Source organism: Gobio gobio (assembly GCF_949357685.1).
Source record: "Gobio gobio genome assembly, chromosome: 12".
Lineage (NCBI taxonomy): Eukaryota > Metazoa > Chordata > Actinopteri > Cypriniformes > Gobionidae > Gobio > Gobio gobio.
Genome location: NC_137105.1, coordinates 53,862,967 through 53,885,601, shown reverse-complemented (window position 1 = coordinate 53,885,601; position 22,635 = coordinate 53,862,967). Strand labels below are relative to the sequence as shown.

At 38.9% G+C, this 22,635-nt stretch overlaps 2 protein-coding genes across 2 annotated transcripts in view; both read right to left on the bottom strand.

Moving 5' to 3' along the window:
- LOC307134790 (uncharacterized protein) overlaps nt 1-20,708 on the bottom strand; it is a gene marked incomplete at both ends in the record, with an annotated part of 134,755 nt that extends 114,047 nt beyond the window's left edge. Inside the window, 2 exons of the mRNA XM_079830787.1 lie at nt 7,389-7,562; nt 20,701-20,708. Coding sequence (XP_079686913.1) covers nt 7,389-7,562; nt 20,701-20,708 — 182 coding nt within the window. The remainder of the gene's footprint in view (nt 1-7,388; nt 7,563-20,700) is intronic.
- Nucleotides 20,709-20,846: 138 nt separating this feature from the next.
- LOC307135143 (NLR family CARD domain-containing protein 3-like) overlaps nt 20,847-22,635 on the bottom strand; it is a gene marked incomplete at its 3' end in the record, with an annotated part of 1,812 nt that continues 23 nt past the window's right edge. Inside the window, exon 1 of the mRNA XM_079831347.1 lies at nt 20,847-22,635. This exon is cut by the window's right edge and continues 23 nt beyond it. Coding sequence (XP_079687473.1) covers nt 20,847-22,631 — 1,785 coding nt within the window. The 5' untranslated portion in view covers nt 22,632-22,635.

Below are 22,635 nucleotides of genomic sequence, written 5' to 3'. Positions count from 1 at the left end.
AATATTTAATTAAAAATATATTCATTTATGTTTTAAAGATGAACAAAAGTCTTATGGGTTTGCAATGACATGATGAGTAAATGAGGACAGAATTGTATTTTGTGTGTGAACTATCCCACAACATTACTAAACACACACAGAATATTCCTTTGCGTTTCACCTCTGCTCTCGATTCCTAGTCTAGCTTTCTAATAAACCTGCCATTGTACACTATGAATATTGTTGAGTGTGTGACCGATTGCTTTTGGTGCTCCGTTTTTAACTCGCTTTAAATAAATGCAAAATGTAGATGTTATTATTAAATTGTAAAATGTAATAAATTCCTCTTAGTTATTTATTTTGTTTTTGTGGTTATTGTATAGTGCTATTCATCTGTTTCAGTCACATGATCTTCTGCCCATCCACCATATTTATGACTAAGGTCCCGATCAGACAGAACGTGTTCTTCAGGTTTGAAAGCGTGAGGCGCACCGCACTGCCTTTTTGGTTAACTTTTATAATTTAGAAAAGAGGAGTGCGCTGTGGTTTCTTTATGTTGCTAGGTAACCACCGAATCAGCTGTCCTGTCAGTCTAATCGAGGATCATAACACGAGCGCTCTAGAATCTGGTTTTGCACTGTGGTAGTTGCGGTTTGTTAAGTCATACAGCTCCGGGTAACCCACGATAGCCACCACAAGTTTCTCCTCAATCATTGCCGTCTCCGGACGTTCAAAAGCAACTGTAAACTTCCATCACCACAACTGAAGACCCGCCTCTCCATTCATGCGATTGGACAATGGCAACCCAAGAATTAAATAATGTTTTTATTTCTATAAAAAGCAAAACTAAACTTCACCCTCACACTCTGTCATGACAATATTGCACAAGATCTCTTCACATTATTTAATTTTTGTCATGTGATTCCCATGCCCTCATGTGATCTTGTCATGTTCTGTCATTGGTTCATTGTCTGATCATTGTTCACAGGTGTCCCTTGTCTTGTCACTAGTCTCTGTGTATTTAACCCCTAGGAGTATGAGCTGTTTTGGGGCCCTTTAGAAGTTGACATACTCTGACATTTGTGTTTTTTTTCAGTTGCTTATAAACATATTAATGGCAGAAGTGTAAATACACTGTATTCAGCACAAACTGGGCTACCATAATATCGGAGCAACATGTATGTACATGCTTGTATTTTTGAGAGAAAAATGTTTATGCATGATTTTTGAAAAAACGAAGATTTTTTTTTTTTTTTTAATTAAGGCCTCAAAACACACAATAGATATGTGTTCACAAGACTTTTGACTCCAGGGTGTATTTGCATTGAGTTTTTGCTTCAAACTGATGTGAGAATCACAAGACAAAAATTACTAAGAACATTTTTTCTACATTTTTTGTGCCATTTTATTTTTTGTTTTTGAAAGTAGTCTCATGGTAAAAAATTAAATAATAAATAATTAAAATGAAGATACAATTTATACAAAATGAAATTCACTTTAAAGAAAGCAAATCACTATCTACAAAAAAAAATCCCTTTCTACAAAATAAAACTCAATATTAACTCGATAAAACAAACATTGATATTAAATTAAAAAAATAACAGGCTATAATATTTAAATATCAATGTGTAGAAAAATACGTTTGACTGGTACTATATTTATAGCATCTGAGCAGATATTTGTGAATAAAAGCTTTATTGCTGTGACACTAGGCTCTTTTACAATAAACACATTATAATCTGTCCAAAACAGGCCAAATAAATCTTGTCTAAACAGTCTTGCATTTATGACATGCAGCAGGATTCATATTTAAACGGTCTTTGTGCGTTTAATATTCACAGATGCTAACAGAATAAACTTAACAGAATAAAGCCTACCTTACAATCAGCCCTTGCTTTAAGAAATGAACAGCTTTTCATTAGGTTTCTTCATGAGCTTTTCTTCGCAACGCGTGTCAAAACGATGTAACTGAAGTAGGCTATAGCAGTACTTGATGTGTTTATTTGAGTTGATGTGTGGGCGTCTCAGTATTTGAATCTCAATAAAGCGCGTGTTCCGTGGGCGTGGTTGCATTAGCGGATAATGAACTGGCTCGCGAAAGACTGACATCTATCACTTTTCAACCAGATTACATAAACACAGCATATTTGTTTTCGATTTGGTTTACATTGTTTAAAACCTGACATTTCAACGTTTCTTTAGACATATGTCTCATGTTTGTGAGACAAGTATTCACTAAGCTAGAGGTCCTTTTCTGAAGACTCATCTGAATGAATGTCTTTGAGAGAGAGGCTGCAGATCGCGCATCATGTTTGTTTTCTTTATTATGCAAAAAGCAAAACATTTTGTTTTTATTGTGACTGTACACAACAAATTTAAACTTAACAGATTATAATGATGTATAACACTTGCCTGAATGATAAAAACGACGAGTTATTTGAGTCTCTTTGGCACTGATAAGAAAAAAAGAGCTGATCGCACCGGCGCGACCTTCGACTCGAGATGGTTAAGCCCTCATGTTTGCCATGTGTCTTTAAATGATATTGATCGTGTAACCACTGATGGTGAGTTTCTGTTGTAAAGTCAAGTCAAGTCTAGTCTAGTCTGTTTTTGTATTGCCAAGTCAAGTCTTCTTTTATGTTTTGAATTTTGATTTTGGAATAAACTGCACTTGGGTTCGTAAACTTGCCTCTCCAGTGGATTCATGTTACACCTATTCCCTAATTCACAGTATCCGATCCTTTATTAACAAGACACCAGTTTTAATTTCATTAAGGGAACAAAATGTTTAAAACCAAATACGTTACATTAGGCTGCAGCAGGGATGGAAATTAAATTTTTTGTCCACCGGCCACTGTGGCTGGTGGATTTCAAAATCTACCAGCCACTCAATGTTTTTACCAGCCATTTCTTGTTTTTAACCGACAATGTGTAACTGCATGTGAAAATTAATACTACAAGCTCTACAATACTTCAGCAGTTTATTTAATCTCAAGTCTCAATGAAATACTGGCATTTTCTCTTTCTCTCTTATACACACACAAACCATGAACTGATATTAATTTCATTAAATGAGTAGGGCAGATTAATGGATGTGGCATTTGGATGATTCGTGGTCTTTTATGGCTTCCAGTTTTAGGTTTTTAGTCCCAACAATGAAACTATTAGTTTTGGCGTCTTCTGAAGCGTGTTGACGACATACTAGGGTTGCCACCTTCAGTGTGGCAAAATAAGGGACACTTATTCACGACAATGTAACATTTTTATATTATTTTACATTTGATTATTTAATTTATTTCTAAAGCCTATTTGGTGCACTTTAAAGGGATAGTTCACCCAAACCTAAAACATTCTGTCATCATTTACTCTCCCTCATGATGTTCCAAACCTGTATGAGTTTCTTTGTTCTGCTGAACACAAAAGAAGATATTTTGCTGAAAGTTTGTACCCAGGCTGCTTTGGGGGCACCAATGACTTCCATAGTAGGAATGAATCTTCCAATGTGTTCAACATAACAAAGAAATGTGTACATGTTTGGAACAACTTGAGGGTGAGTAAATGATGACAGAATTTTCATTTTTGGGTGAACTGTCCCTTTAAGCAGTCATTCTGAACCACTAATCACTTTTTTGACAATTCTGAAATTCAAAATTGTTACATTTTGTATTAATTTACTTAAATTTTGACTGTTATTATGTAATTATTTGTCCAATTTTTATCTAAATATTATTTTAATAAAGGGCAAACTTTATATGTCAGGATTATTTATTATGTATGATTAAAATTATACATTAATAATAACATTAATTAGGCTATAATCTATTAATTAACCTGTCTAAAAATATATAATAATTCTGTCTGCCAAGCTCTGATAATGTATGGAATATTATATAAATATATTATCCATTTAAAAGAACAATAGACCTATACCTTGTAACAAGTACAATTCGGTGCTGCTCCTTTAAGGGGGAAGGCACTTATTTTACTCACTCGCTGAGTGGGCAGTTCTTAGATGGAGCACGAGCTGTGAGCTGCATGTATGCTTTATATATTTCTGTTGCTCTTTATCGTTTATTTTTCCATTCAATAACGCTGTTGTCAGTGAAGTGTTGCAAACGAACGTTACCCCATTAGTGCATGGGAATGGCGCTGATAATAAACCCCATGTGAAACGTCAGATAGCCTGCCTACGTGAGTTTTGCTTGCACTTGGCTGAAGCCATTCGGTCCAGCTATCCGGTCTCTCTCTGTGTCACTGCTGCTGCTTTAAGTCAGTCAGTCTGAGCAACTGAAATGCTTCTCATAAAGTGTGCAGTTCGCCTGAGGTTCATCACGAGTTACTGGACAGACCCATTGATACCTTTTTTTCTATTCAGCTCTATATCTGGAGATCCTCTTGCGTTCAAACGGTGGATGCGACGCGAGCTCGATATGTCTTTAAAAAACCGCGCACGTTTCCAGCGCATGTTCTCGAGACTCCGCCGCTATGGCAATAAAGCCGCTTAACGCAACCACGCGCAAATTAATTTCTCAACTGCATATTGTGAATTTGATTTGTAACGGCACATTTCTTTTTGAAGGTGTGACTCCTCTAAAAGTGTCCGCCGTCCAGCTGAAACAGTCGGCTATGCTATTTTTATTTACCCGCCACGGTGGCCGGTAGGTGAAGCGAATCTACCCGCCACAACACAAAATCACCCGCATTTGGCTGGTGGCGGGTGCTAATTTCCATCCCTGGGCTGCAGGTAAGAAACTTTGTTTGAAATATGTTTCCTTATGGTTTGGCTTTCCTTAGGGTCTATGTAACCTGTTCTGAAATGGGTCTATTATAATTTATATATCGCGATATATATCATTATTGCAAGAGGCTGCAATGTATATCGCAAAATGGATTTTAGGCCATATCGCCCATCCCTAGTGCAATGTCTTACGTACGTGAGCTAGAACAGGCATGTTTATTGCTCTGTAGCGCGATCCGTTTAGCTCCACAAGTCGGATCACAAGTTGAGGTTTGAAGTTGATTTCTCAATTCATCACCCCTTTAAAACGCAAGGTGCCCAGGGCGCATAAAGAGCACAACATGCTCACAGCCAATAGAAAACTATTTAAAAAATGTGCAATTACATGATTCTTAATTGTGTGGAAGTATAACCTTAACTTTCTTTTAAAAGTCTTCTCATTCTTGCATGTTGTACTGATGGTACTGTAATATTTAAACAACATTCAATTAATAACAAGAAAACCAGACATTTTAACATTAAAGAAACATTTCAAATCAAAGTTCCCACAACGTTTTGAAAATGGGGTCATTTTGTTAGCTGGGCTCCATTGTGAGGACATTTGGTAGTAAAACCAGAGATCATTGTGGGGACCAGCCAGTGGTTCAAATGAGAAAAATTAATAAATTATGCTTATTTAAAATTGTAAAAAAATTGTAAAAATTGCGAAATATCGATTCTTAGATACATACAGATATAATAAAAAAAGATACAGTATCGACATTCTAGCCCTTAGTATCGATACTCCGCCCAGGCTTTAGGGGGCGCAGCGGCGCCCGCGATTTTCAAAAAAGTCATGGAAAATGTAGAAGATTTTAGAAGCGCCGTTGTCCCTAAAGGCAGATGTTTGGACACATTTTGGTTTTAAAGCAAAGGAAGGAAACCAAGGGATCGATAAAACAAATGCAATCTGCAAGCATTGCCAGGCTTCTATACGCTACACCGGTAAAACAACTAACCTGCCCGCCCACCTGCAAAGACACCATGCAGACAAGCTAGCTTCGCCGCAGCCCAAAAAAACATGGGACCCCACGCAAACTACTTTGGACAACACAACATCCAAGCTTCAGGTGCATTATATTTGCAAAGGTTTATGTCCAGACAGTGTTGTCGAGAACACAGGCTTTCGCTTTATGATCAACACTTTAGATCCCCGTTATGTGATCCCTACCCGCAGCTACATGACCGACAAAGCAGTACAGAGGATGTATGACAAAGTCAAAAACAATGTTAAGTCAGCCCTGAGTTCTGCCCCATGAGTGGCACTGACTTGTGATGGGTGGACATCGCGAGCCACGGAAGCTTTTGTTACAATCACTTGCCATTACGTTAACGAGGAGTGGGAACTGATGTCGCACGTTTTACAAACGCGAGCCATGCACAAGAGCCATACGGGGTCAAACATTGCAGAGTTACCGAAAGCGGCGCTGGAGGAGTGGGACCTCGTATCCAAAGACCCAGCTATTGTGACTGACAACGATGCAAATATGAGCGTCGCAGCGGAGCGGAAGTCTCTTGTCTCTTGCTGAGGGAAGTCCACTCAGTTGGTGGAAAGAGCACCAGAATGAATATCCACTAATGTCACGCCTTGCCAAAGTGTACCTGTGCATTCCAGGGACTAGTGTCTCCTCCGAGCGCGTTTTCTCTACGGCAGGCGATATTGTAACCGCACAGAGAAGTGTACTAAGCTCAAAGCATGTTGACCAACTTCTGTTTTTGAACAAAAATCTTAAGTCATAGGATAAAGCTAGCATTACCAAGAGTATCCTCAGGTTATTGTTTTGTTACTGCAGTGATTTTTGTTCAACCTGCCTTTTTGAGGACAAACCTGGTTTAGCCTTAAGATTTTAAAAATCCATCCTGTTATGAGGTAGATTAGATTTGTTGTTGTGCCAAATGTTAAAGCAAGATGTAGCATTTAAGGGATTTCATAGTGAAATATGTTATGGCAGTACATGGTGTCACAAAAAAAAAATTATAAGAAGATTTAATAAGAAGAATAATAATAAGAAGATTTTGTGCTTGTGTGAGCTCAGACTGTACCCTTGGAAAGTTAAATGTTGATTTGTGGTAATTTCCAGATTAATACAATTTGTGTACAATTAATCAGAGCACTTAAAGTTGCAAATATTTAAGCAAAATGCACTTTGTTATAATGCACTTTTGTCTTCAATAAATTGAGTAAATGTGTTCAGCATTAACTAATTGGCTCTGGCCCATGTATTTTTATTGAATCGTATCACATTGTATCAAATCGTATCGAGACAGCTCTGTATCGAGGTACATATCGAATCGTGACCTGTGTATCGAGGTATGTATCGTATCGCCAGGTTCTCCAAGGTATACAGCCCTAGTGAAGGGTAGGTTTAGGGGTATGGGCTTAGGGACAGAAAATATGTTACATCAGTATAATAACAATAGAAGTAAGTCCCCACGAAGATACAAAAATCCAACATGTGTGTGTTTGTGTGTGTGTGTGTGTGTGTTTGTTTGTAGACATACACTTTCGTGGTCCTGCTGTGATCCTTATCTCCCCTCCATGATCAACACTATAAACACACAAACACACATTAATGTAAATATACATCATGCACACATGCGTTCATTATGTCAATATCAGTGTTTGACACACTTGAGTATCTGTAGTGAGCATTTCAGATCCTCCAGTTTGTCATAGAGTAGCTTGACTCCTGAATCTCCGGTGTGATTGTAGCTCAGATCCAGCTCTCTCAGGTGTGAGGGGTTTGAACTCAGAGCTGAAGACACAAAATCACAGCCGTCCTCTGTCACCATACAGCCAGACAACCTACATATGGATCAAAACAGCCTTGTCATCTATTTAGTTCTCTTTATACGTCTCACCAAAAACATTTTCATATTTGTCTTATTAACAAATTAAAACACACTGGATTTTCAAACATCAGCAATAATGCTACTCAATTAAATATATCAGTAGTAATTCAATAAACACACTTAAAAAAATAAATGTAATAATACATGCAGTCCTCCAGAAATTCACATTTACATTTCTGTGAATGATGAAGTTTCTGTCTTTAACTGTGATATTTCATTGGCTGAGGTTTTAAACATGCTTTGATTAATTTACTGTGCGTCTGCGAATGTGTTTGGGAGTGCATGTGTACGTGAATTTTTGTGTGAGTGTATGTGTGTGAGTGTGGGTTAGAGGCATGGCCGGACCATTGGTCTGACTGCGAGCTTTGAGGACATAATCAAATTTATTATTGTTTCACATTAATAATGTGAAACAAGGACACACATATTGAATCATGTCTGCTCACATTTATTTGTGATCACATGGCTACAGTAAACAGCTCCATTAAGGCTTTTAGCCAAAAAGAGCTCACATTTATAAAGATAATGATTTTGAATTCTCACATGTTCACACCTCGTGTCTTTACAGAGAATGATACTTTTCTATAAATTTTCCACTAAGTTCTGTGATCTGAAGAGTTTTGAGCTCTCTTGAGGTCTCATTATATTGGGGCAGAAATGTCATCAAAATTATAAAAAATATCCATTCAATGAGTTCCTGTTTTTTTATATTTATAACATAAGTCTATGAATTGAGTTATCACACGATCAAGAATGCTGTTTTTCTGAACATCTTTTAGTTTGACGCGTTAAAAATAGGTAACGCATCTGCATTTTCTGTCCTTAAAGCCACAACAAGACAAAGAGAATGTGCTTTCTGTGAATGTGCCGTCTGTGGCTTCGTTTACACTAGTGTGTTTTTGCTTTAAAATGCATAACTTTTGCTATTTGGGCTGCTCTTGTGTGAAAAAGGAACAATATAGAGCAACACGAAGAAAGTCAGAAAAAGGCCTGCATGAGGGAGAGGAAGACGAGTACCAGGACAAGGGAGAGGAGTGGGACAAGGGCAAGGGAGAGGAATGCCTGGACAAGGGCAAGGTAGATTTAGGGTAACTGATTAAATAAGAGCTACTATCATTGACCATGTCATAAACCACAGGCTATCATACAGAGAGGCTGGTGAACGAGTACAGCCAAAACTCAGCCAGGACACAGTGGCATCCATTATTCAGATTTTTCAAGAAACCAACAGGTAGGACATTGTATAAGGGCTTCTCCTACTGCAAAGTGTAAATAATTTTACCATGTATTACAGTGACTGTATGCCTCTGGTCCCTAACTGTATTTTGTCCATCTAAGAATTCAACAGCTCCCTCAGGGGGCAGAGGAAAGCTCCTAAATGAAGAACAGGCATTTTGCAAGCTACTCTGAGATGGGTCATTCATTTTTTGTATTGAATTTCTGCAGCAAAAGAAACAAAATGCATGCATTTACTAAACCCAACAAAACAAAAATGTGGAGTCTTCAAAAGACACACAATCTATGATCAATAAAATATAATGTCTGTTGTATAAGGGCAGACCTGACACATAAAATAATGCAGTTTCTGTAATTCCATCTAGTGTTAGTGTTTTTATAACATTGTGCTGTGATTGACTAAATGTTCCTGAAGGGAACGTGTGTTAGGGTTTTGGTATGTATAGTGTGTTAGTGAATTATTGTATTTTGAAAATTAGTTTTGGCGTTTAGTTTACAATGTGTGATTTTGAGCATGAAATTAATCGTTTTGGCAATTGCGTGATGTAGGTGTGTTGGTGCATTAAGAGTTTAGGAAATGTGTTAAAAGTATTGAAAGAAATTGTCATTGCGATTGTAAAAAGCTGTAAATGAGTTAAAGTCTTCAATGAACGTAAAGAGTTGTGAGAAAATGGGATACGTGTCAAATCCGCCACTAAATCTGTCTGTCATTAATATTAGTCAAAGAACAAAGGTAACAAAGAAATATGTAGCTTTAATAAGGATAAATCTTTATTTAATGTATAATTTATGCAGTGCAGTCTCTTTGATAACTTTATTCAATTTGTATATATTTATCTGTTAGACTGGTAGTAAGGGCACAGGTAAATATGACATTAATTATGGGTTAATGTGAAGATTGTTTTAAATTCACTTAACCCTCTGGGGTACTTCATTTATGGGTCACACTCAGGACTTTCAGGTAAAAAATGACCCGGAGGGCGGGATTAAGATAAAAAATGTTTTGAGTAAAATCAATGAAATATATTTTTGTTCAATAATATTTTTCTTTTCTTTTTTGGTGTTTTGAGATAATTTTATGATTTATAATCGATATTTATGCAATAATTATGACCAATTTTTTCCCATTGAATATAATCAAAAATTTATATATACACTTTTTTTTTTAATTATTAAAGCTGTATTTCATTTTAGAGTCAAGCCTCGTCTAGGCCTCATGAAAGCAATTTTTTAAATGAGATTGGTGCCATCCGGTGGACACATTGAGCATTTTTATCACGCAATAGCACATTTTTATCACTATAGTGGATTTACAGCTCTCTGTAGAAAGGCTTGTGAATTCTAGTGATTTTCACACATATTTGCCCATTTTTTTCAGGTTGTTGATTTTAATATATAATAACAGATTCTCAAAGACTATTTTTGTCAAGTTGTTTGTTTGTTTTACGACCACTTTTCAAAACCTGTCCCCAATTTTTTTGGTCATTTTTGACACAAAGTACCCAAGAGGGTTAAATAAAAAGTTGTTACATTTTTTAAGCCTAATAAATGTTAAAATTGATAGCTTTCAATCACAGTGTAATGTTGAATGGCTATAATTTTTAAAAGTGAAACAAAAAGTCAATTTTCACCGAGACATCAGTTGCAGTATTAGTATCAGTGATAATGGCCTTCATTCATAAAAAGATGCCATTAAATATACTAAGTATTTAAATATACTGCCTTTATGTTGTTTCTACATTAATTCAGAGATTAATTGTGAAACTATTACATTATAAAATATATTAAAATCTTTACCCCAGTTTCACAGACGAGGCTTAATTTAGTCCCTGACTAAAATGCATGTTTGAGCTGTTTTAACTGAAAGCATATCTTAAAATATGTCAGTGCCATTGTTTTGTCTCAAGACGCACATCAGTAATGTTTTTATCTAAGGCACGTTTATAAAAGCTACTTGTCCTACATGCCCTAATTGAACTAATGCCTAATCCTGACTTAATCTAAACCCTGTCTGTGAAACCAGGCCTTAATGTTTTTAATTTTGATTAACCTCTGAAAAATGTGTGATTGATTAATCAGGTTTTTTTTTATTGATTGCCAGCATTAATTTATATATTTAAAGTTTATAACTGAGTGGAATATGGAACTGAGTTTTGCAACAAATAACACAACCTTTAACACAGTGTTTTGATTTATTATTATTTATATAAATCATTTTATTAAATGATCTATACATGATATGCTCCATCTTCTTATTCTACTTGAATTTATTGATTAAATTAAAAAAAATTGTCATACAAGATGCACACTTCTAATAAGGTTAGAAACGCTGTAAAGGTATAAATGCCTCTGGAAATTTATTTAAGGGGTCAAATATTGTCACTTAATGGAAAAGATTATTTCTGTCACTGCTGCGATAGACCAATGCACAGAATATGAAGAACATGAACATCTTTGGGAGTCAGCTCTCCATGACAGTTCTAAACCAGACAAGATACCAGACCAAAAAACACACTCAGTAAAATATCATACAATTATAGTTCATCAACAAAATCCCAGAAAATATTGAGGTATTATTTTTTTCAATATTGCACACCCCCAGTGTATGTGTGCTTAATAGGTGTGTGAATCTGCACTGGTCTCATGGCTCAATTCAATTATGATTATCATGTCAAAAAGAATGACTGAAAGAGAGCAGAAAACACACATCAACAGTCAGATCATCTACAAACACCAACATTATGACTGGCAGACTGTAAATTATATTTTATATGTTCTTAAATACCTCAGTATCTGCAGATGACAGTTTGGACTCTTCAACCCATCAGAGAGCAGCTTCACGCCTGAATCCTGCAGGTCATTGTTAGTCAGGTCCAGCTCTCTCAGGGCACAGTTTGAGGATTGAAGAGCTGATGACAAACTCTCACAGCAATGATCAGTGAGATTACAGTGAGTAAGACTGAAAGAGAGCAGAACACACACATCAACAGTCAGATCATCTACAAACACACACCAACATTATGACCGGCTGACTGTAAATTATATTTTATATGTTCTTAAATACCTCAGTATCTGCAGCTGACAGTTTGGACTCTTCAGCCCATCAGAGAGCAGCTTCACACCTGAATCCTGCAGGTCATTGTTACTCAGGTCCAGCTCTCTCAGGACACAGTTTGAGGATTGAAGAGCTGATGACAAACTCTCACAGCAATGATCAGTGAGATTACAGCCAGCAATACTATAAAAGATGAAATAATATAACATTAAAACAATAATGAAATAACAATGAGTGTAAAGGAAGTTGCCAGTTGTCTGTACTCAGGAACCTGGAACAAAATATTTTAACATTCTAGCCTGGATGAAAGATGAATGATGAACAACTGAGCATGGAATTCAATCATTTTATCATTCATGTTCATTAAAGTTGCAGTAAGTGATTTTTGAGAAACACTGTTGAAAGTGGATCGGACAAAGCACCATAACACACTTGTAGCCAATCATCAGCAGGGGGCATGTCAACTCATGATGGGGGAAGAGAGAGAGTGAGCCAATCAGCAGTAGGGGGCATGTCCACTCATGATGGGGGAAGAGAGACAGTGAGCCAATCAGCAGTAGGGGGCATGTCCACTCATGATGGGGGAAGAGAGACAGTGAGCCAATCAGCAGTAGGGGGCATGTCAACTCATGATGGTGGAGGAGAGACAGTGAGCCAATCAGCAGTAGGGGGCATGTCCACTCATGATGGTGGAGGAGAGACAGTGAGCCAATCAGCAGTAGGGGGCATGTCCACTCATGATGGTGGAGGAGAGACAGTGAGCCATTCAGCAGTAGGGGGCATGTCCACTCATGATGGGGGAGGAGAGACAGTGAGCCAATCAGCAGTAGGGGGCATGTCCACTCATGATGGTGGAGGAGAGACAGTGAGCCAATCAGCAGTAGGGGGCATGTCCACTCATGATGGTGGAGGAGAGACAGTGAGCCAATCAGCAGTAGGGGGCATGTCCACTCATGATGGGGGAGGAGAGACAGTGAGCCAATCAGCAGTAGGGGGCATGTCCACTCATGATGGTGGAGGAGAGACAGTGAGCCAATCAGCAGTAGGGGGCATGTCCACTCATGATGGTGGAGGAGAGACAGTGAGCCAATCAGCAGTAGGGGGCATGTCCACTCATGATGGTGGAGGAAAGACAGTGAGCCAATCAGCAGTAGGGGGCATGTCCACTCATGATGGGGGAGGAGAGAGAGTGAGCCAATCAGCAGTAGGGGGCATGTCCACTCATGATGGGGGAGGAGAGACAGTGAGCCAATCAGCAGTAGGGGGCATGTCCACTCATGATGGGGGAGGAGAGAGAGTGAGCAAGAGGGAGAATCAAAGAAAGACTGTAGAAAGAGAGATGGATGAGAGACATTACAAAAGACAAAAGGTCAGAGGAATATCACCAGAAAAAGAAGGGTTATGATCAGGAAAGAGCTTTATGACACATATTTCCAACACTGGAGAAACCCAAACGGGAAGGCCTGAAAATGGACGCCAATGTTGTGTTGTCATAACATTGGTAATAAGTAGGGCTGAAACGATTCATCGAGTTACTTGATTAACTCGATTACAAAAATTCCTCGAGGCAAAAATTCTGCCTCGAAGCCTCGTTAAATTCCTATGACGCGCACTATACGCACAGGGATCTGATTCACACAGACCGCTGTTCAATGTTCAGGAAGCACACCATAGCGCGTGATACATTTTGAATTTAGTTTAGATTCTAGATGCCCATAATCACTATAGTAACTGCATGTTTTACACAGTTTATGTAAGTTGATTACCGTTCTTATAGCTGCCACACACACACACACACACACGCACACGCGCGCGCCCAAGCCCCGAAGCCAGATCGCTTTCACTTTCATCCTCATAAAGTTTGTCAAGTAAATGCTTTTAAAGCCTTGCCAGTTTGAACATTGAAGCGGTTGTGCACTAGTCAAAAACAACAATACGGAAAACGTATCCGTTCAGTGTTCAGCTGTGACACGGAGAGTTGAGCCGTGTCGCGTCTTTGACAACGAGCGCGCGCCCTGAAGGCAGACCTCTTTTCGCGTGAAGATCGCGCGCGGAGAGCAGCGCAGAACTGATAGTAGAAAATCAGTAACACACACACACGCATGCACCCTCCTCTCTCTCTCTCTCTCTCTCTCTCTCTGTAGAAATCTACATAAAAAGATATTTACTTTGATGTCAGCGCTAGATTACAGCATGAAACCTGTTGTGCATATTAATAAATTAAATTGCTTTTCCTCTTCATTTTCGTTATGCATTATTTGTTTTGGTTGTTTAAAAACACGGGGAAAAAATTATCCGATTAATCGATTAATCAATCGATTAAGTGATAGATTAATCGATTACAAAAAGAATCGATAGCTGCAGCCCTAGTAACAAGTAAAACTGGTGACTAACAACAATCTCTTGCTTGTATATACTATGTGTACTGTATGTTAATTTTTTGTTCTTCCTTGTTGTTCGTTCGTCATTATTTTTCATTATTTTCGTCATTGTTCTGGATTATAAAGAAATACTAAACCATAATAATGAGCCTTAAAATATAAATATAAATTAAGCACTCAAGTGCATGCATAAAGCTTGTCACAGAACACCAGCAAAAGTAATGATCAGGAATGTGTCAAAAAAAAAAAAAAACAGCAAGACTGTCTGGACATTTGAATGTTTTACGAGTTATAGAATGACAAGTGTGTCCAAAGTCCGGCCTGGGGATGAACTTCAAATGGCCTGCAGCTTGTCTATGGTGTCAACACAAGGCAACAGCACTAGATTTTTGGTGTAGCAGTAAACCGTGAATGACAACAATTTGATAAATAAGCATTGCCATTTATATTATTTATATTATATTATATATGAAACATTAAACTCGACAAAAGCGCAGAGGTCTTTCATACAAACCTCAAATGTCTCTTTAGTTTAACCCCTAGGAGTCTGAGCTGTTTTGGGGCCCTTTAGAAGTTTTGACATGCTCTTACATTTGTGCTTTTTTCAGTTGCTTATAAACACATTAATGGCAAAGTGTAATTACACTTTTTTCAGCACAAACTGGGCTACCATAATATGTGAGCAACATGTATGTACATGCTTGTATTTTTTGAGAGAAAAATGTTTATGCAAGGTTTTTTTAAAAATCCCTAAAAAATGTTTTAAAATTAAGGCCTCAAAACACACAATAGATATGTGTTCACAAGACGTTTGACCAATGGCTGTTATTGCCTAGAGTTTTTGCTTCAAACTGATGTGAGAATCATTGAGCCTACTCATTCACATAAAACAATATATTAATTTACAATTTGTAAGACAGTTTTTATTCACAAAGCCTGTATGCGAGGAGGCGTGATAGCTAATGAATAATGCTGGAATCTCACCTGAGATGACAAAAGAACATAATAGCCCACATAATGAGCTGAATAATAAATGAGCTTCTGACTGAGAGAGCAAAAAGATGCTCTTCTTATTTAGTTGAAATTGTCCTTATCTAGTAAATGCATCTTGATTTAAGAATGTTTAAATATTTAGACTAGAAACAAGACAAAAATGACTAAGAAGAGCATTTTTAAAAAACATTTTTGTACTATTTTGTTTTTGAAAGTAGTCTCATCCAAAAAAATAATAATAATAAATAATTCAAATTAAGATACAAATTATTCTGAACAAAATTCACTTTAAAGAAAGCAATTCACTTTATTTCCAGAATAAATTATTTAGAATGTAGTCAACAAAGGCCTATTATAATTTTAAATTATCAAAAGATTTGACTACACTTAAAAAATGCTCTTCTTATTTAGTTGAAAATTGTACTTATCTAGAAAATGCATCTTGATTTAAGAATGTTTAAATATTTAGACTAGAAACAAGCCAAAAATTACTAAGAAAAGCATTTTTCCATTTTTTTGTACTATTTTTTATGTTTTTACAAGTAATCTCATGCTAAAAAATTTTAATAATAAATAATTAAAATTAAGATACAATTTATACAAAACGAAATTCACTTTAAAGAAAGCAATTCCCTTTCTACAAAACAAAACTCCAGAATCATTTCTGACAAACTTAAAGGGGTGGTAAACCACAATTTCACAATTCTAACTTTAGCTAGCGTGTAATGTTGCTGCTTGAGCATAAACAACATCTGCAAAGTTACAACGTTCAAAGTTTAAAGCAAAGGGATATATTTGCTTTTAAAGAAATCCATTTCTAAGGACTACAGCAAACGGCCAGTAGGCGACTACACACATTCTTCCAGGGTTGGTGACATCACCAGCCTCAATATTTACATAAACCCCTCCTCCGTGAATATTAAATAAGGGGGGGGGGGGTGAGGCCATTTTGTATCGCTGTTGTTGTGGTATAGTGGTAGGCTACAGGCAGGAGTGGTGTTGCTGCAATGCCGACAAAACACTGTTATTTTCATCCGGATTGCAGGTTTGCGGATGGGCGTTTAACATACAGCATGTTATATGCATGTGTTTGAGACAGAGGGGAACAGGTCTCAGATATATGCTGCCCATCATAAAGCACGAGACAGACAGGGGTCGGAGGAGAAGACTGGAAAATATGACATAATGGACAATATTCGTCCGTTGCAATTCATGAGCGGTTCAGTGCGATTGCACGACGGGCGCGCCTCCCGCTGCACATTTCACGGAGGAAAACATGCACAATCTTCGCGAGTTCAATGTCGGATTTGCACAACGTCAGGTGCGCGAGACAAACACTGCCAGTGTGTGGATGCACGACGCGCGCGCTGCACATTTCACGGAGGAAAACATCCACAAACTTCGCGAGTTCAATGCCAGATTTGCACCTTGGCTTGTCCTGAAAGCTGGATTTACAAACAGAAGCTGTTTACGGGCCACAACCTGTAAGTCTGATTTATTTTTCGTAGATGTGTTTTCCTGTAATAGGTTAACTGTACGTTGTAGCAAGGAAGTAAACAGATGACAACGCTGTTCTGCAAACCAGTCTGTTAAATGCTCATTCATACTTAACGTTATCTGACGAACACCTAACGTTACAAACACTAACGTTAAAATCTCAACAGCGAACTTGGCATTAGTGTAAATGATTCTTTGATTAGAGCTTTTATGTATTGTTTATCTACAGGCATGCTAAACATGGTTCTGTGTTTGATTTGGCTACTAGTAAAGCCAGTGTTTTGTGTTCGTTTTGGGTCAATAGTTCTTGCCACAGATATTTGGCTATAATCGTACAAAATAATAAAAATACAAAAGTGCCATTCAGTAGCGATCACTATAGATCCGCTGTCTTTACTCTTGAGGACTGAACAGGTTCTGCTCGATCATCTTCACTAAAATGTTCTGGGTCTGATTCGGGCTCAGATTGGTATGGTTTTATTGACGCCATTGTTTCTAATACTGACCAAAGCACAGTCTACCGGTAACGGTAAGGGGCGTGGTGTTTCCGACAAACGTGCACTAGGCGGTTAGCGAATCAGAACACACTGGGCCAGCTAACCAATCTGAGCCCATCGTGTATTTTTGAGGGACTGGCTTCATTCAACCCGGAAAGCATCAGACCGTTTTACAAGGAGGGACAGAGCAGTGTAGAATAAAGGTCAAATATATGAAAAATAATGAATTTTTTTTAAAAACGAAGCATGAACACATGTTACAGTGCACCCCACAAACACAATCAAGCCTTCAAAAGAATGTGTTTTACCACCCCTTTAAATAAAAAAAATACCATTAGGCTATAATATTCAAACAACAATATAATATTCAAGTCAACTTTATTTATATAGCACTTTTAACAATGCAGATTGTTTCAAAGCAGCTTTACAGTGTTAAACCGAAAAATAATGCAACAATTTTATTCAGCCGTATAGCCATTCTGGAGAAAACGGTGATGTCATCAGTTCATTTCAATTATCATACAGTGACAGTGTGGGCTTTAGATCAGTAATTTAGTTTATATGGTTAATTTAGTTTAATAATTAGATTTATTTGGATATTTAGTTGAAAAATTTAGAAAAAATGTAGTGTCCCCAACTGAGCACGCCAAGCCAGGGGCAACAAAAACTTACATAACTTACCTGCCTTACAGTCAGTTGCTCTTAGAAATGAATAGCTTTTCATGAGGAGAATAATCCAGGATTACTGCTCAAATGCGTCTCAAAACGATGTAGCTGAAGTAACGTTACAGCGCTTCACTAGATGTGTTTGTATGAGTTGATGTGGGCGTTGATGCGGGATCGTCAGTTTTGAATCTGAAAGAGCGCACTCTGTGTGGGCGTGGTCGCATTAGCGGATAATGAAGTGGCTCGCGGGTGACTGACAATCTCTTTTCACAGATTACATAAACACAGCATATTTGTTTTCAATTTGGTTTACATTGTTTAAAACCTGACATTTCAGCGTTTCTTTAGACATATGTCTCATGTTTGCGAGACAAGTATTCACTAAGCTAGAGGGTCCTTTTCTGAAGACTATCTGAATGAACGTCTTTGACAGAGAGGCTGCAGATCACGCATCATGTTTGTTTTCTTTATTTTGCAAAAAGCAAAACATTTTGTTTTTTGTGCTATGAAGATATAGTATATATAGAAAAATATATAATGGAATTTTGAATGGTTGTATAAGGGGTGGGTAAATAACAAGCTTTTGCTTCGGAAGGAAGGAAGGAAGGAGTGTGTGTGTGTGTGTGTGTAAGAGAGAGAGAGAGAGTGTGTGTGTGTGTGTGTGTGTGTGTGTGCACACTGTGTGAGTGTGAATGTGTGTGAGAGAGAGAGAGTGTGTGTCTGTGTGTGTGTCTGTGTGTGCACACTGTGTGAGTGTGTGTGTGAGAGAGAGAGAGTGTGTGTGTGGACATTTTTAGGTCCCCATGAGGAAAACATCTTATAAATCAGACTAAGTGATGTTTTTTGAAAATGTAAAAATGCAGAATGTCTCCTGTGATGGGTAGGTTTAGGGGCAGTGTGTGTGTGTGTGTGTGTGTGTGATGGGTAGGTTTAGGGGCAGTGTGTGTGTGTGTGTGTGTGTGTGTGTGTCTGTGTGATGGGTAGGTTTAGGGGCAGCGGCAGTGTGTGTGTGTGTGTGTGTGTTATGGGTAGGTTTAGGGGCAGAGGCAGTGTGTGTGTGTGTGTGTGTGTGTGTGATGGGTAGGTTTAGGGGCAGGGGCAGTGTAGGGGGATAGAATATACAGTATGTACGGTATAAAAACCATTACGCCTATGGAAAGTCCCCATAAAACATGAAAATCCAACATGTGTGTGTGTGTGTGTGTGTGTGTGCACTGTGTTTGAGTGTGAGTGTGTGCATGCGAGTGTGAGTGTGTGTTGCGTGTGTGAGTGTGTGTGTGTTGTGTGTGTGTGAGTGTGTTTGTGTTGTGTGTGAGTGTTGTGTGTGAGTGTGTGTGTGTGAGAGAGAGTGGTGTGTGTGTGTGTGTGTGTGTGTGAGAGAGAGAGAGAGTGAGGTGTGTGTGTGAGAGACAGAGAGTGTGTGTGTATATGTGTGTCTGTGTATGTGAGTGTTGTGTGTGTGAGTGTGAGAGAGTGTTTGTGATATGTGTGTGTGTGTGTGTGTGTGTGTGTGTGTGTGCGTGCGTGTGTGCGTGCGTGTGTGTGTGTGTGTGTGTGTGTGTGTGTGTGTGAGAGAGAGTGTGTGTGTGTGTGTGTACGTGTGTGAGAGTGTGTGTTGCGTGTGTGAGTGTGTGTGTTGTGTGTGTGTGTGTGTGTGAGTGTGTTTGTGTTGTGTGTGAGTGTGTGTGTGTGTGTGTGTGAGAGAGAGTGGTGTGTGTGTGTGTGTGTGTGTGTGTGTGTGTGTGTGTGTGTGTGTGTGAGAGAGAGAGAGAGAGAGAGAGAGAGAGTGAGGTGTGTGTGTGTGTGTGTGTGTGTGTGTGTGTGAGAGAGAGAGTGAGAGAGAGAGAGAGAGAGAGAGAGAGTGAGGTGTGTGTGTGTGTGTGTGTGTGTGTGTGTGTGTGTGTGTGTGTGTGAGAGAGAGAGTGTGTGTGTATATGTGTGTCTGTGTATGTGAGTGTTGTGAGTGTGAGAGAGAGTGTTTGTGCTATGTGTGAGTGTGTGTGTGTGTGTGTGTGTGTGTGTGTGTGTGTGTGTTTGTGTGTGTGTGAGAGAGAGTGTGTGTGTGTACGTGTGTGAGAGTGTGTGTGAGAGTGACAGTGTGTGTGTGGGCATGTTTTTGTGAAATATCAGGACACAAATGTGTATAATGACACAGGTATTACAAAAAGAGGGTGAAATATGAGGACGTTCCCCATGTCCTAACTTTTCAAAATGCTTATAAATCACACAGAACAAGTTTTTTTTCACAGAAAGTGAACTGCACAGTCTCCTGTGAGGGTTAGGTTTAGGGACAGGGGCAGTGTGTGTGTGTGTGTGTGTGTGTGATGGGTAGGTTTAGGGGCAGTGTAAGGGGATAGAAAATACGGTTTGTACGGTATAAAAACCATTACGCCTATGGAATGTCCTCACATTTCACAAAAACAAACTTGTGTGTGTGTGTGTGTGTGTTTGCACTAATAATTGCTGCTGCAATCACCAATAACACTTTGTTCCATATATATGTTTTTCTATATCGTCATAAATATCATTATGGCAAATATTCTTGAAATATGGTGATATAACTGAGGCTATATCGCCCACCCCTACCAACAGCCTCAACCAACCCTGTGACGTCACAGGTTATAGTTCTGCAAGATGGCGGCGCCTTTGCTACAAAAGCTCTAACAAACATATTTTTTTCTTTTAAATGGTTACATTTATCATGTTTGTCTATAAGTTTTGATTAGAGTGTAAATCCATTTCCTAAATAATGTTAACTTGACTGACTGCTTCATTTCCACATTAAAATAATGAGAAGGCACGTCATGAGCCCTTTAAGACTCTGAGCTTGTTATTTAGGAGAAAAACTCTCATTTAGCAAATGGTGCTGATTCATTATTAAACATGATTCTTCATTAGTGAATAATTAACACTCACAGAGCTTTTGTGCAGTTGCTCACAGCTGGTATCAGTCTTCTTCTGCCCTCAGCTGATGTGTTGTATTTCCTGAGGTTCAGCTCATCCAGCGGCTCCTCTGAGATCTGAAGCATGTAGGCGATTGTTGAGCAGTGAGACGGAGAGAGTTTCTTCTCTGAGTGTTTGTCTGATTTCACAAACTCCTGAATCTCTCTGGACAGAGTCTGATCTTTCACTTCCAGCAGACAGAGGAACAGATTGATGGACTGATCAGCTGAGAGTTGAGCTGAGAGTTTAGCTGAGAGTCCATGTCCATCTTTGATACTCTGTTGAATGTACTGTGTGGTTCTCCTGATGTCCTCTGAGCTTTTCTCTGTGTGTGTCAGTAGATCCTGTAAGAGTCTCTGATTGGACTCCAGAGAGACGCCCAGCAGGAACCGCAGGAACAGATCCAGCCGTCCATTCTCACTCCTGAGGGCTTTATTTACTGCTGATGTTAGTAGATCACACAGAGAGTCTTCATCAGACCAGTAAAATCTGAATTCCTGCAGTGGTTTCTTGTTCTTGATCACATGAGAGTGAAACAGATAGAAAGCAGCGAGAAACTCCTGGACGCTCAGATGAATGAAGCTGTAGACTTTCCTCTGATGAATCACAGATTCCTCCTTAAAGATCTCAGTGCAGATACCAGAATGCACTGCGGCGTCAGTGACGTCTATGCCGCTCTCTCTCAGGTCCTCCTCATAGAACATCACATTGCCCTTCATCAGCTGTTTGAAAGCCACTTCAGCAAGTTTCACAATCACTTCTCTGTTGGACGGCAGGAGTTTCTCTGGATCTCTCTCTTCATACTTCTGATTCCTCATGTTGATCTGAATCAGCAGGAAGTGGATGTACATTTCAGTCAGAGTTTGAGGGATTTCTGCACTCAGATCTTCTTCCAGGAGCTTCTGAAGCACAGTGGATGAGATCCAGCAGAAGACGGGTATGTGGCACATGATGTGGAGGCTTCTTGCTCTTCTGATGTGTGAGATGATTCTGCTGGCTTGATGCTCGTCACTGATTCTCTTCCTGAAATATTCCTCCTTCTGAGGCTCATTGAATCCCTGAATCTCTGTCAGACGGCTGTTGTATTTGGAGGGGATCTGATTGGCTGCTGCTGGTCTGGAGGTGATCCAGATGAGAGCCGAGGGAAGCATCTCTCCTTTCATGAGCTTTGACAACAACACATCCACTGATGAAGTCTCAGTCACACCAGAATCTTCCTGAGCGTCTGAAAACCTCAGTGTGATTCTGCTTTCATCCAGACCATCAAAGATGAACACAACTTTACACTCCTCATAAATCCTTGAGTCCAGATCTTGAAGTTCAGGATGAAAGTCCAGCAGAAGTCTGTGAAGACTGTACTGATGATCGCGGATCAAGTTCAGCTCTCGAAATGGAAGCACAAACATGAAATCTACATCCTGATTGGCTCTTCCCTCGGCCCAGTCCAGAATGAACTTCTGCACAGAGACGGTTTTTCCGATTCCAGCGATGCCTTTAGTAAGAACAGTCTTGATCTGCTCTTTCTCCTCACGTCCTGGTTCAGGTGAGGCTGTAAAGATGTCATTGCAGTAGATTGGAGTGTCTTGTGAGTGTTGTGTTCTGGCTGTTTTCTCCATCTGTAAAACCTCATGTTCTTCATTCACTCCTCCTCTCTCTCCCTCTATGATGTAGAGCTGTGTGTAGATCCTGTTCAGGAGGGCTTCATTCTCCTGGAGTTTCAGACCCTCAAATAATCTCTCATACTTGTTCTTCATGCTG